Below are 16,078 nucleotides of genomic sequence, written 5' to 3'. Positions count from 1 at the left end.
ACTCGCGTTGAGCCAGCCGGGGCGCCGCCCCCGCCGGTGGCCGTGCGCTAAAATCAAATTACTTATCAAAATGCATTGTCACATTCTAAGTGATGCGGCACAAACAAATGGTCGGTGATTAATCTCAACACAATAGGATACAGAGCGCTCCCACGAAATGTCTGTCTGAATCGAAGCATTAGACACGGATCGGGGACGGGGTACGTTTAACGGGATAAGGCACGACATTGTATAAAGGATTATTTTACATCCACTGGTTACCTTTACAATTTTTATTAGGTTATAGGTCTACAAATTAATAAGAATGACGAATAGGTTAGCAAGTAGGCTTTTCCTGCTAGTATTTTTTTTTTTATAGAATTGAATTCATTCTTCAATTCATTTCAATAAATTAGTTTAGACCATGTCCATAGTGTTAGTATACATTTATCTAATAAGCCTCTGGATGCCGTATGAACACCATCCCAGTGTTTCCAGAAGACGCAAGCAGGTTGACTCTAATACTAGGCAAGAAAAGGCTGTTAGAACTGTAAAAAGTATGTAGGTAGCCTATGTCCTATTGAATTGAACATCGAACCTAAGTAGTTTTTTTTATGCCATTACATTGAATGGCGTTGAGTAACGCATACCCTGTTCCATAAATGCTTAGGAATGTTGATGATTATCTAAGATCTAAGTACAAAGCATATTACGTATCAGTTCAGGTCGCTAGGTTTACTTCTTACAGCTGTATAGATTTCAAGGCAATCAAGTCTCTAAATACGGCTCCTAAGTAGCATAAGTTCGCGGTGTGTTCAAATACGTCATGGTAACAATACTTAGTTTGTTTTAAGAATAATCTTTGTTATGAGAAGATATCTAGGATGAATAATAGTTTGTCCGTATTATTGTCTACCTACCTACCTGTACTTATTGTCCGTAGAATAAAATTTCTGAACTCTACTAAGACTCTACTTCTAATATATAATGTACCTCTATGAACTAGAATTATTTCCATTATTTTAAATTAGTGCTTAAGCTCATTCTTAAGTCCTAATAGACAAATCACAATCTATGGACTTGTAGGTACGTAACATAGCATATAACTATGAGATTTTCCATACATGACATTTTCGCAAGCGTTCTGTTCTCTGAGACTTCTGAGACTTACACGATTACAGGCTGTCTTGTTCATTCATTCATTCATACATCATTGTTCCTGTTTTATACAATTTTGAATTGAAGGAAAAGAAACCTCATATGAATATGGAGAAACCTTAATCGGGTCCATGATTCGAACGCGATAGTTTTCTACGATATCTGTGCCAATCCGATATTTCACAAGCCGCGGGTCAACTTTTACTGGGCTAATAAGATACACGGCACCTGAGGCCTAGAAAAACAATATACAAAACACATGCATAATTAATCAGTTATTTAATTTGAAGGGTATGTTTTAGAAATTTGGATTGGTAACTTGCCATAACTTGATCCATTCATGTTTAGATGTAAATAGATTAATATGAAGATTGTGAAAATGTAGAGATTTTAGCAATTTACATCACTAATCTTATTTACATTATAATTTATTAGAAATTATTTATTGAAAAATGTCATATTAATGTGTCAAAATAGTGTCTAAACGTATTATTACACAGGACATAAATATGTATATGTATCAGGGTGCAGCCACTCATCGGGATTCGGCGAATATTCGTGATGGCGCTCTCGCTACCCAAGAAAAATGAAAGAGACGCCATCAGGAATATTCGCCGGACTCCTGCATATCTGGCCGTCACATTAGTTTTTTAATCGACTTCAAGATTTGAAAAGGTGGAGGTTATCAATTCGGTTGATAACTTTTTTATTTTATGTTTGTTACTTCATAACTCCGTCGTTTTGTCCAAACTCAGTTCTGATGATGGGATCCATGAGGAATCGAGGGAACTCTTCAAATGTGAAGAGCATACATATAGTGATATTAGTATTTTCATCATCAAATCAGGCATTTAAATTTGTAGAAGTGACATTTGATGAAGCGGAACTGCTGATGATGAACAGAATGGAACTCTTCAACGCCGCATAGTTCACGTTTGCCAATTTGTTTTCATCGCATATTTGTGAAGCAGTTAGGTTTTCAAGGCATATTTTATTCAAGCTTGAGTTCTGATGATGGATTCTATGAGGAATTGAAGGTACTTTTCAACTCTTTTAAGCAAACTTATAGCCATTTTTAGGGTTCCGTATTCAACTAGGAACCCTTATAGTTTCGCCATGTCCGTCTGTCTGTCTGTCCGAGGCTTTGTTAGGGTTCCGTAGTCAACTAGGAACCCTTATAGTTTCGCCATGTCTGTCTGTCTGTCTGTCTGTCTGTCCGAGGCTTTGCTCCGTGGTCGTTAGTGCTAGAAAGCTGAAATTCGGCATGGATATATAAATCAATAAAGCCGACAAAGTCGTACAATAAATTCTAAAAATTATATTTTTTGAGGGTACCTCCCCTACACGTAAAGTGGGGGTGAATTTTTTTTTTGTTTCAACCCTACAGGTTGGGGTATCGTTGGAAAGTTCTTTCAAAACTAATAGGGGTCTTCAACAAACATTTTTTAATAAAGTGAATATATTCGGAGATAATCGCTCCGAAAGGAAAAAAAATGTGTCCCCCCCCCCCCTCTAACTTTTGAATCATAGGTCCAAAAAATATAAAAAAAATCGTGGAAGTAGAGCTTAAGAAAGACATTAAATGAAAACTATAGCGGACATGATCAGTTTAGCTGTTTTTGAGTTATCGCAAAAAGTTTCCCCTTCATAGTAAAAAGACTTACTTTAATTAGGTACTGATTATGCAGATTTGCCTATTTGTTTAACTCGCGTGAAAGGTACCGTTTCATTCCTTGGTTAACAATTTACTATATTTAAGCTCCAGTTTAGCTTATTGTGACGGAAAAGTAACTACGGAACCCTACACTGAGCGTGGCCCGACATGCTCTTGGCCGGTTTTTATTATTTTTATTTCATGCATGGTGTGAAATGATTTCTTTTTCTCCAATATGCTCGGAATTGTTCAACTTATTATAGCAAAAATAGTACAGGAAGTTCTTGGTTATGGTCAAACTCAAATAAAAAAAAAATCGATCCATTATTGTTGTGTTTTAGCCACAGACTTATAAGATTAACTTTTATATCTACATGGTTTTAGCGGACGGGAAAGTTATTACTGTATTGTTAGGGTTCCGTAGCCAAATGGCAAAAAACGGAACCCTTATAGATTCGTCATGTCCGTCTGTCTGTTCGATTTTGTCACAGCCACTTTTTTCCGAAACTATAAGGGCTGTACTGTTCAAACTTAGTAAGTGGATGTATTCTATGAACCGCATTAAGATTTTAACACAAAAATAGAAAAAAAAACAATAAATTTTGGGGGTTCTCCATACTTAGAACTGAAACTCAAAAAATCTTTTTTCATCAAACCCATACGTGTGGGGTATCTATGGATAGGTCTTCAAAAATGATATTTAGGTTCCTAATATAATTTTTTTCTAAAGTGAATAGTTTGCGCGAGAGACACTTCCAAAGTGAAAAAATGTGTGTCCCCCCCCCCCCCCCCCCCCCGCCCCTCCCCCTTACTTCTAAAATAACAGAATGAAAAATCTAAAAAAAAATATATGATATACATTACGATGCAAACTTCCAACGAAAATTGGTTTGAACGAGATCTAGTGAGTAGTTTTTTTTAATACGTCATAAAATAAAAATATATATATTTTTTTTCATCAAACCCATACGTGTGGGGTATCTATGGATAGGTCTTCAAAAATGATATTTAGGTTTCTAATATCATTTTTTTCTAAACTGAATATTTTGCGCGAGAGACACTACCAAAGTGGTAAAATGTGTGTCCAAAGTGGTAAAATGTTGAACGAGATCTAGTAAGTAGTTTTTTTTTAATATGTCATAAAGGAACCCTTCATGGGCGAGCCCGACTCGCACTTGGCCGCTTTTTTTACTTTTTAAAAACATGTATCCACTAAGAAAAACGCATACAGTGAATTAATATAGCCGCGGGCCGAGTCTACACGACCCGGTCAGCGACGTGTATGATCGTGCGAATACTGCTTAGTAAAATTAAAGACTATCTATATAACTTTTATATATTTTTAGGGCTCTCATGCGTTCAAATACAGCTTATATTGCGCAATTATATTGATTGAGCGAATATTGAATGGTACTGAATGGCAGAATAGTTCTGCCTTTAACTTTTAAAAAATTAGGGAAATTGTTTTTGATGTTTTTGATGTGAAGGTTCGATTTGAGTGCTGGTTCATGTTTAAATTGTGATTATTTTACCTCATTTTTTCCTCGCATGTTTGGAGAAAAGCTATATATGCCTCGGCAGGAACAGCAATTTGTGGATTCGTCTTCTTTGTCGGAAAATCGAAACTCATCCACGAATTGCCTTTCCCGGCCTCTGCAATCTCTGCAATAATATATTATTAAATACAGTCGAATACCCTATTGCGGGTATTTTACCAGTCAACCAGCAAATCTAAAATGTGTCAAGGTGGGTGCAGTGACCTTTTACCTCCTTTTACATAATTAGGCGTAGGACGCTGTCTTATTAATTTCATTGCATAAAATCCAAATCAACAATAATCTTTCTTTCACCGGTCTCCCTCATTGAAGTCGGTTTTTTTCTTAAAAATTATAAGGTCGAAAAAGTTATAATACACTTTAAGTCGCTGTGATATGTCAACTATGACAAACCAAACAAACTCGCCATGGCCGTTGGTGTAAATCTAAATACTCCTGATATGACATTTGTAATGTCTTGATTTTTATAATGGGTTATTAAAAGCCTAGCAGTATATAACAGCAATTAAATTTGTCTCACATTAGCCATAATGATACAGTAAGTGCGGAAATTATTTTGCATCCATGTTAAACTGCAATCGAAAAATTTGATGCAATAGGGCTAGTTCTCGAAACCTTTGAAGTCATTCATGGTGGAAAGTTGGGGACTAAGTCATATGGTTCGTTAGTTTACTTAGCCAATTACCTTAACCGGACCACGGTAAGTTTTCATGCCAAGTGCTACATCTATTATGGAGCTTATAATATAGGGATATGTAACATGCATTCTTACTACTAAGTTAGGGCAAAGTTAGCGTGATCAGAGTCTCAGGCGTTCAAATGTACGATAATATAAAAGAAAGGTACCTACGTTAGTTCATTACTACTCGTTATATCCGTTATAGGAATCGCGTGACTATGCGAACTGTGTCCAGTCACTTTAATTATTGCACTCAACAAATTAACATCATCATTGAGTAATAAAGAAACCAATTTACTTGCACTTAATGAAATTTCCCCAGAGTCCATACCAAAACAATTCTATTATTCCTCGCGTGCTATGAAATAAACTATCGATTATTTAAACCATTTACTGAAAAGTTACTGTAGCCTAGCATGTACGTTCATGTACGTAGCATATTAATTTAATACTGATGATATAATAGTAATGTAATATAAAAAGTTACTTATAGCCATTGAGCTACATAGAGTCGGCATCTCCAACAAAATGATTCCACACCTCATTGAAGTGCCGGCACTTCATTGCGTTTAGTACGTCTTCGACCACTAGCGAGATGCCACACATGTAACGAAAATTAAAAAAAAATTTAAAAATATGAAATTGCTTTTATGCGTTATGAAAACGCATTCTAATAATATCTAGAAATAATAAAAGCAATATAATAACGATCCACTGCGAAAATTTTTTTGTTTTAATACACACAAAAATGATATACTTATTAATTGTTATCTTGTAATTTTTGAAGTGTTTTTATTATATTTAAAGAACATAATATGTTATAAGGACGATTTGATCAAAATTGCTATGAGTCTCGTACTCATCAAACTGTTTTAAGACTAATTTTGCAGGCGGTGTCACGAAAGAAACAAAAATCATTACACTTTAATGGAAATAAATATTTTTTTCTAGATTCTTTACAGTACGTATTTAGGCAGAAAATGAACAGTTGTCATAACAGTTTCGCTTCTGACTAGCTATTATTCTTAAGAGGCTGTCAACACCCAATGTCCTTGAAATTGATGTTACTTAAACAGTTTTTTAAGAAAGACTATTTGTTTTAGTCAAGTAAGAAAAATATATGTTCATATTAATTATATTTCAAAGACCGTGGTTGTACTCGATACATGATTGAACGAAATCAGCTCGATAGAAAATAATTGCAAAGATTGGTCTTAAAATCACAATTAAACGGTTCTATGTCTTTATTGTTTTGACTTATGGGTCTGCAATTAAAATCACAATTTCAAAACATTTATATCTAAACCGCTGTTGAGTAAAATATTACACTAATAATCCACTTTTTTTTATTTAAATATTTTTCTTATTATTCCCTTGCCCAGGCCCAGTAACATGCGACAGTGCTATCTCATTTACTCCGATACAAATAGACAGTGTGCGCGCTTTGGGTATTGACAGCCTCTTAAGCTTAGTGACAGACGTCAAACGCCGAAAATGGCGGACACAAGTTGTTCTCGATAGCGAGTCTAGTACGTAGTACATTTATGTCAGTGCTTATAGCACCTATTAACCAAGTAGCAATTCGCAGTTGGATGAACGTTGAGTGTACCGGTGTAGTTGTTAATAGTAATATACTAAAATTAGTAACACAATTCGTGTTAGCTAGTCAATTAATCTGGAAGAAAATGCTTGATAACTAAAATGACTTGAAAAATGAATTTCTGCAGAAACACTATGAGTAGGTACGACGAAAGATATACGATTATTTGATTAATCATTACTATATACAATCGACATTAAACGTTTTTCATATCAATTGGACATAAATTAGTGCGAAAGATATGTTCTTACTTAATGCTACTTAATATTAGAAATTAGAAATCAAAGAGCATGTAAAAAAATGTAATCAAACGAGATTCCTATCATATATTCCAAAGATTATTTTTAAGTTTAAAAGTACACCTACTGCAAAAGACTAACAACAATAATCGTTAAATATTCGTCCCACGTATGTATTATCTTATTGTTCGTATAAGGCATATGACCTTCAGGTATGCGCCAGCTTGTTAAGCTTTAACCTATTTGGCTGTACCAAGCAAACGATAGTATTATTTATTAAATATATTTAGTTTTCTCACGACAGAGCAACAAGACTGTAAATACATGAAAATATTTATGTAGATGGGGTGTCAGGGAGACTTGCTCAGGTAGGAGATTTGGCCCATTTGTACTTAAATTAAACAAATTAAGAACTCAGGAAACACGACGCTGAATGCATTCTTCTGTTACTGGCTGTATTGGCCGAAAGTTAATTACATAGAATTGAAAATATTGAAAATTAACCATTACAAATTGAACCGCGGTTACAGTTTACGATTCAATTTGTAATGGTTATTATTCAATATTTTCAATTCTAATTAATGTTCGGCCAACACTAGCTTCAACTTCTATGTATAGAGCTATATATAGTATGCCCACGGGGGTAATAGATTTTTATAAATTTCATTACGCCCATGAGCATATTGAGTAATAAATATACACGAGTTTTATTTTTAAAATACTGACGTTTATTTTTTTATTTTTTTGGTGTACGTTTGTAAATATTTAAATTGATTAAAATATTAAATAAATATTTTATTTAATCGTGGCTGAATGCAGGTCTGTGTCTTCGATGCCTAACCCGCCAAAAATGACAATATGGCGGACGAATGTTCGAAATGTCACCGTATTTAAGAATTGTTTATCGTAAAATTTAGTTTTTTCCTCACAAGTGTGATGAAAAACATTGTGTGTGCCACGGGCGGTATACAAGAATTACGAACTCGTGTTAATTAGGCCCTCGGCTTCGGCTTCGGGCTTAAAATTAACACTTGTCGGTAAATTCTTGTTTACTGTCTGTTTATATAATGCACTAAATATAGTATTTATCTATCTATTATATAGGTATATATCGTCGTCCATATAGTACCCACAAAAGCCTGATTGAGCTTACTGGGGCGCCAGGGCGATTTTTTTATGATGTAGGAGGCAAGTAAGCAGACGAATCGCCTGATGGTAAGCGAACACCGTCGCCCATAGACACCCTGTAACACCAGAGAGGTTATTAATAAGTGCGTTGCCGGCATAGAAGATGGGAATATGTTCTTTTCTTGAAGGTTTATATAGATCGTATCGTGTCGGAGGATTTGAGTAAGATTGTTCCATAACGTTTATATTTATTTGTTAATTTTATGTAAGTCACGGTGTTTTCCCATTTGTCCTCGCCGGGCACCGATGGGAATATTTATTTATTTATTTAAACTTTATTGCACAATAAAAATAAGTACAAATGGCGGACTTAATGCCTTAAGGCATTCCCTACCGGTCAACCATATAGGGCAATGATAGGTGAATAGGGGTTTTCATATACATAAATCATTCCCATTTATCCCCGCCCCATATATAACGGCACACGTGAAGGGGGGACGAATGGGAATACTGTGGGTAATACACATACGTATTGTCACGAATAGGAACGTATTCCGTCAACGTATACTAGTAATCAATTGCGGATAACATAACAGGTATAAGTAGTAAGTACCGCCAGCTTTGTTAAAAGTACCATATTTTATTTCAGAAACGAGTCGACATGGCGGAAAAGCGGCGAGTGGAAATCGCGATACTCCCAACTGTACTCCTGCCGCCTCTCCATGTAAGTTTCCTATCTACACATAAGACTAGAGTAAGGAATAAAGGGGCCCACTGATTAACAATCCGCCGGACGGTATCGGCCTGTCAGTTAGACCAAAAAGTTGACAGTTCCGAACAACTAACAGGCCGATACCGTCCGGCGGACTATTAATAGTATTAATCAGTGGGCCCCCTTAAGGATGCTAATTTCTATACCTATGTACCTAAGTACGAAGTTGAGATGAAAAGATAGCGTTACAGTGGTGTGAACCTGCAGGTCGAATTCAAATTGAATTAATATAAAATTTCCATCTGCTGTGTACTGTCGACGTCAAACGTATAGTCAAACGTAAACTTATCTTTACATTATTCGCCTTATTATAAAGGAAAGAAGTAAGGTAGTAGTCCCTTCGAAAATTCCCTGTCTTCAACGAAAGATGTTTCTGTGATGAGTATTTTCATTTAATTCTCAATACTGCTTCTAATTATATATTGACGTCTAGTCGTCGCATAGCGTGTTCAGGCGCTTTAGCTATCATGCCACTCGTTAACGCTCTGTAGCGTAGCGTAGTCATCTCTTTCTATCACTCTTCCATATTAGTGCGACACACAGTGGATCGAAATGACTAAAAAATGGACATTCACATTTTTTTTGAAAACCCTATTAAAATGCTTTTCGGTTGAAAATGATGTAAGGAATAAAAAAAGTTATATATTTTTTCAAAATAAAGCTTATTTAAAGAAGAAATAAATAAAATCTGTTTTTTTTTTTTTGTATGAAACTGAAAAATAGGTATCTTATTATAAGAAAACCATTACCGATCCCTCTTTCTAACCTTTAGAATATTATTCTCCTACTTAAAAACAGTAGAAAATAACAAACAGCTTATCTCAGTAGGTGCCCGTTTTTTTTAATTGTCCAGTCAAAAGTCAGTAAAAAACAACATTTTTTTGTCATTTCGATCCACTGTGCGACAGCGACAGTTGCGTTTCGTTCGACGCATCCAGGCCCGGTACTTATGGCGGCGCGTCTTAAACTAGATTCCCATTGGCTTAACAAATGTTCAGCTTTACATTCGGCTTCGCTACAAATATTTTTGACTTGTGTTCATTAGTGTACTTATTACGGGAAATGATGTCACCTACGACCAACTTCATTACAGAGTATCGTAATATTGTAAGGAAATTAGAACTTACTCTGTATATTGTATAGTGATATTGCACTGCATCATCACCATTACTACTTTCACGTTTACCACGTTACGGTCAAGAAGCCACCCGCGGGCCACCTGACTTTCGCATGCCTTTCATTCGTGATATAATTTTACATTTCATTACACATAACAGCCATCTGTGTCACCTTACTCGTCGATTCCATCATCCGGTAGCGTAATAATCGGTTATTAGAAGCGTCGTATCGTGACGAGATTCAAGGCCTTTTGGGCGTAAGCTGCTTGTACTTATCTAACCATGTTTAATGTTTATACCTATACCTAGGTTCTAATATTGCGTTGCGCTTGACTCGCTTGAGTCACTGTTGGCGTGACTCACGGAGAAGAAAAAGTAGCAAACACAGCCACGATCCTTTTAAACAGTCGATGGCCGTAAAACTTCGCAGACAATACCCTTAAATTTTCTACGGTCTGGTGGTATAATAATAAAATTCATCGTAAACACGTTCTTATTCCGATTCTCCCTGACCTATTGAAGCTACAAATCATTTTACTAATAGTTTATGGCCTACAAATCTAAACTACTGTCATAATGTATATAAAGTTGCAAATATATAAGTTGCCATGAGTAATGTTGTACAATAGGCGATTGTTGCCAATAACTTGGAACGACATATAACAGATGAAAGAGATAAAGATCGCGCTTATAGGTATAAACCAGTAATTGTTTAAGCCTGATATATTACTGTGGCTAAAACAACTCTTTGTGCGCAGCAAGTTATCTATGCAAGCTTAGCAAGGACGACCACGTTTGCAAAATCATCATAAACTCGAAACAATCGTTACATACTTAAGTAAAAGTGATATCAATGTTACTGGTTCCTGTTGTTTTTTTCCGGTGACCATGAAAGTACGCTTTTTACAATACGGTGAATCATAGCGATATTAAGAATATATTGTCTTGTGTTACTTAATTCTAAATACATAATCCTTTCTCACATATAACTATGCATGAAATCTACCTACTTATACTATATTATTCTTTCCCGATTTTTCCTAGCCCGAAAGAGGAAGAACACCGTTGCATTTCATTTATGGAGAACGATAGCACCCCGTATAACGATCTGCTGATGAAGCTTCGCAGCAGTCGGCTGAGTGACTCCGGCACGACCGAGCCTGACCAATCCTCAATCAGCTCCAGCACCGGGATCCGAACCTTACTGTCGCGGCAGAGCGAGATGTTCCCTAGCTGCACGCATACCATGTGTGTAAGCTTCTACAAGTCCCGTCACTCCTCTTTATATTATCGAGATTAACTGGTAAATATTAAATCCAACATCTAAACATTCAAAGTTCTAAAAATTCGAACCCACGACCTCTGCCGACGACTAGGCCAGCAGTGCTCCAAATATTCGACAATCTCCCAACACTCACATTGGTATATTATATGTAGGTATGTAGAACATATCTATACTGATCAAAATGTAACTAGATTCATAACATTATCTAATACTTACCTCGTATTAACAAACTGACGAAAGTCAGACCTCGATTGACACCAGCGCCCGATATTTGGCTATAAATATATAATTAGGTACTTGATGACCTATGTATATTACTATTTTGACGACCGGTTTGGCCTAGTGGGTAGTGACCCTGCCTACGAAGCTGATGGTCCCGGGTTCAAATCCTGGTAAGGGCATGTATTTGTGTGATGAGCATGGATATTTGTTCCTGAGTCATGGGTGTTTTTCTATGTAATTAAGTATTTATAAAAAATTATATATTATATATATCGTTGTCTAAGTACCCTCAACACAAGCCTTATTGAGCTTACTGTGGGACTTAGTCAATTTGTGTAATAATGTCCTATAATATTTATTTATTTATTTTATTTATTTTGTTTGCGAGATTTCCTATACAGCTTACTTTTTTATGCGCTTAATACTTTCTGCGTGCGTGTTTATTACAATACTAGTTCACGAAATTTTTGATCTTTTGTACTTTGAAAATTACTCAGTTATTGTTTATCAGAGAAGCTGAGTGTGTGGATAGGTTTAAATTATACTCATAGCGAAAAAAAATTGTACTCCCATTTGCACCCGTCCCTTAATCTAGATAAAAAAAAAATATTTTGAAGTTTTTAGTTTAATTATCAATTTTTTTTAATACATACGTTGATTATGATTTAAATTCATTTATTATAAATAATGTTACCACAGAACCAGTACTTTGGGACGGCACGATACATTGTTGCTGGATATGGTGCGCGAGCGCAACCGCGAGCTGCAGGAGGCGCAGGACCAGCCGCTGGATCTTCCCGGCGACGACGCTTCTGAAGAGTACTTACTAACAGCAACACATTTAACTAAACCTCATCTCAATATAATGGTTTAAAGAGTAGACCGCAGGAGACGTAGACAAGGAAAAGTATAAGTAGTTCCACGCGAATGTAAACAAAAGCATTTCATGAAATTCATAGCTAAGACATTGCCCTGATAACGTCAGCTTCGCACCTGATGGGAGTTTCATTCCTGTGTGATTTACGTTTACTAACTAAACCGTGAAACAAAAGTCACTACTGCCACAATAGCATAATAAAAAGTCATGTTGACAAAGACGCATTAGTAAAAAATGCATATTTTCTCGACTTTCACTCTCGATACAATTACTTCCATTAACTAAAACTTTCTCACAGTTTTATTAGATAAGGCTAGCACTTGTGGCAGTTATTATGTTAGCTCTGTGTTACTTTGATATGTAATTAGATATAACAATTATCGTGTATTTCTCGAATGTGCTCGGAGGCTATTTTGTAACTACTTAATAGATGATTACAGTGTTACGGTAGTAATAGAACGCCGGCTGAGTCCTCTAATCTGACAGCTGTTTTAAAAACAGACTTCTGCAGATTGTTTAAGTACGTACTTATATACCTACATGTAACAGTTATGATAATAGGCAACTAAGCATGTAGCAGTTTGAAATGTTCTGTACAGTAATAGAATTTAGCCAATTAGTTGGTACATATATTTATAAATATCTTATCAACTTAATCTTGTAGGTATAGTTCGCACGTACGTTCATAGGTAAGTAGGATTTCGAAAGGAGTGATTTTTCTCCTAATTATTTATTCATTATTTGTTAATCTGTCAATCCTACCCGCCCAAAAGTTACGTCATCAGAAACCATATTTACCTACAAAATACTTCCTCTCCTTGCAGCTTGTCCATCGAGCCCTGTATGCACGGGATGAGCCACCGCTTCACTGAGCGGAGCGTGTCACGCTCCAGGTTCTCTCGCATCTCGACGAAACGCGACATGGATATACCCTCAATACTGGCCTTTAACATCTCCGACACCCCACCGGTTTGTTAAAGTGGTTTACATAATGGATTGAAGCTGAGCCATCGCTAGACTGGGTGCAACCGTGTTATACTCGTGTTTTCCTCGTATTTCAACGCGATGTGACATAGGTTCCATCCTTATCTCCATTACCTTCGACTTCCAACTAACATGGTCATTTACACTATAGATACTGTTAAACACGGTGTATTTACCATGTAAGTATATTTGTTTTGATGAGTTCCCGATATTTCGGCACAATTGCTCATGCCATCTTCACGGAGTAACTGATGTACTGTGAGTTTAATTGTGGTGTGGTCTACCCCCATCCCGTAGCGATCTACCCGCTTTCAATATCTTTGAGTTATTGTAGGGAACTCATCAAAATAAATATACCATGGTAATATAATTTAACAGTACTTAAACAGATTCTATACCCCCTGTACTTTTTCAGACAAACTTACCACTAGGAATACCAGCGTTCCAGCCGAAAGAATCCTTGTCGAAATGTAATGATATTCCCAGATGGTCCATACGCCGCTCAGTGTGCCCAGTTTGCTCGCAGAAATGGAAAGACCGAAGCTTTATAAACAAGATTAAAAACTCAGGTCAGATTATTTTAGGTATATTAGGAGAACTTTTAAAAATTAAATAAATCAAGCTGCTGTACTGTACTACACTTGGCCGATATAGCAAAGCTTGACCATTATTCTGAATCTAATAAATATCAACAGGTACCTTCAAAATCATCAAAATACGCCGAGATCTATTTATATAATACAGTCCCACCGACCAAATACATTTTCATTTAAAATGTTGCCAAGACGAAACCATAAGCCTCGCACTGTCACTCGCACTGTCGCACTGTCTGTATCAGATCTGTAGAGCCAAGCTTCTAATTCTACAAGGCCTAATATCACAAACTCTACACCTTAGTCAAAATATGTGGCTTGGCCATTTCGCTACCATCATGGGCGTAAGGTGAAAATTTTATTCACTATTGTTTATTTTTTATTATACAATAGCGTTGTAAAAACGAAACGGCGAAGCAGCATATTTTGACTAAGGTGTAGAGTTTGATCTGATAACTTTTTGCCAGTGCGAGCCTTATGGTTTTCGTCTTGGCAACATTTTACATGAAAATGTTTCTGGTGCGATTTCACTTCTTTTTTTTTGTTGTTGTTGTTTATGACAATCTTCCATACCCTAATTTAAAGGGTTGGGGGCGATTTCAGAATCTAACATGGTGGGGACCATGTTAGATTCTGAAATCTGCGACCAAAAATCCGGAATCCCAGCGGTTTGTTCGCTTTTCAGCCCCTTAGGGGCAAAAAAAAAGTTTTTGAACTTTTCTGTAGTTTGTGTACTAATACTATCTTACATATCAAATTTCAGCTTCCTAGGACTTGAGGAAGTACCCTAAGAGTTTTGATGATAATCAGTGAGTGAGTGAGTCAGTGCCAAAATCGTTTTTTTTTTTTTAAGTAGAATAAAAAAAAATTAAGTACAACAGCTCTGCAATCGAATTTTTTATACTTAATAAGTCCACTATTGACATCATTTCCCGAGAATTTTGTTTATCTGGTGTAATCCAAACCCACGTTATGAGCGTCCAAAAAAACGACGAAGCGCTTCGAGAAAAGGTAGGTAGTGCCCCTGTGCTTCGGTTTGCTCGTCTTACCGTGCCCCCAGATATAAACTTTTAAGTAGGTTTATTAATCTTATGGTTCTGTGAGCTGTAGACCTCGCAAACCCCCATTATGAAAAATGTCTAATAACTGAATCGACAAAAAAAACTATATAATTATCGAACCTACTTTACTTACCAGTTTCACGAGAATCGGTATTGGTTGCTAAATGCGACCTGTAGAGGAGCACATCCATATATACGAAATAGTTTTTCCCATGCTGAAACGGAGACCTAATATAATATATATTTATACTAATATTCATGTAACAACTGCAACATTACAGGCTTAAAAAGAAACGCTTTACAAGACATACCTTCTGTAATAGCACCAGCACGCTTGAGGTCGGCAGCGAGAGATAAGTAAGTATTATTAAACTTCTTCTGTATTGATAAGGCTCTTACCGCTATTTTTGTGTTATTTTCCTTGCTTTGCAACATACAAACAGCTGCAAAAGTATATGGGTATGCATTTTTGTAGCTCGCTGTACATAATACAACTTGCAAATTCTTTAGGTGTATAAGGATACGAAAGACATATATTTACTTACTTTTCCAGCAGCCTCCGGCCAGTCCCCATTCACGTGGAAGACTACCCCGTCTCCCCCGGACTACGCAGCCGCAGCACCAGCTGGCAGTTGATCCGCGCGCGACGCATACGCATGCCCAAGCCCCAACTACCCTCTCCGGAGGCGCCGCCCTGCGGCGCAGCGCCAAACGAGCAAAAAGATTTAAACACGCGCGTCAACAACTTTTTATCAACCTAGAGATAAATATTTAACGGATATAAATTAACGAGATAACAATTAACATCATTAAATTAAGTAGCTGATAAATCGATAAAGTGTTACCTATGAGAGTTTGTTTTCTACGTACCTAAACGACATACCGAAGTAGATTTTGATAAATATTTTTATTTCAGATTTACAGATCATAGGATTCATGGGATAATAGTAAATTGGTCATAAAAGACAACCCCTTATTTGTAAGAAACAGTTACAGCAGATTCACGGAGGATGCAATAGTGAAATTTCACCCACTAGTAATGATGATTCCCGCAATAAAAACTATTCTAAATCCTTTCCCGGTAGGTACTCAAACTATCCCCAATCCAAATTTCATATAAAACGACTCTGCGATTTAAGCTTGAAGAAGTAACAGACAGACAACTTTCGCATT

General features: G+C 36.3%; 1 protein-coding gene across 3 annotated transcripts; it reads left to right on the top strand.

Moving 5' to 3' along the window:
- Window positions 1-4,726: 4,726 nt before the first annotated feature.
- LOC133526438 (uncharacterized) lies at window positions 4,727-15,751 on the top strand. 3 transcript variants are annotated; one of them, XM_061863068.1, is made up of 8 exons: window positions 4,727-4,885; window positions 8,643-8,717; window positions 10,928-11,131; window positions 12,090-12,209; window positions 13,092-13,236; window positions 13,667-13,820; window positions 15,187-15,262; window positions 15,462-15,751. In XM_061863068.1, exons 1-8 carry the CDS (start codon window positions 4,878-4,880, stop codon window positions 15,664-15,666), a joined length of 987 nt encoding a protein of 328 aa, XP_061719052.1. In that variant the 5' UTR covers window positions 4,727-4,877; the 3' UTR covers window positions 15,667-15,751. The 3 variants fall into 3 exon arrangements, with proteins under 3 accessions (XP_061719052.1, XP_061719053.1, XP_061719051.1); XM_061863067.1 differs by having other exon boundaries at window positions 4,728-4,885; window positions 15,459-15,751; XM_061863069.1 differs by lacking the exon at window positions 12,090-12,209 and having other exon boundaries at window positions 15,459-15,751.
- The last annotated feature ends 327 nt before the right edge of the window (window positions 15,752-16,078 follow it).

Source organism: Cydia pomonella, chromosome 16 (genome assembly GCF_033807575.1).
Source record: "Cydia pomonella isolate Wapato2018A chromosome 16, ilCydPomo1, whole genome shotgun sequence".
Classification (NCBI taxonomy): domain Eukaryota; kingdom Metazoa; phylum Arthropoda; class Insecta; order Lepidoptera; family Tortricidae; genus Cydia; species Cydia pomonella.
The sequence above is the reverse complement of the archived record's forward strand: the minus strand, read 5'-3'. Positions and strand labels throughout refer to the sequence as shown.

Coding starts and splice junctions, on each gene's coding strand:
- LOC133526438 (XM_061863067.1), top strand. Junction 8,718..10,927: donor TACTCCTGCCGCCTCTCCAT/GTAAGTTTCCTA, acceptor GATTTTTCCTAG/CCCGAAAGAGGAAGAACACC. Junction 13,237..13,666: donor ACATCTCCGACACCCCACCG/GTTTGTTAAAGT, acceptor GTACTTTTTCAG/ACAAACTTACCACTAGGAAT.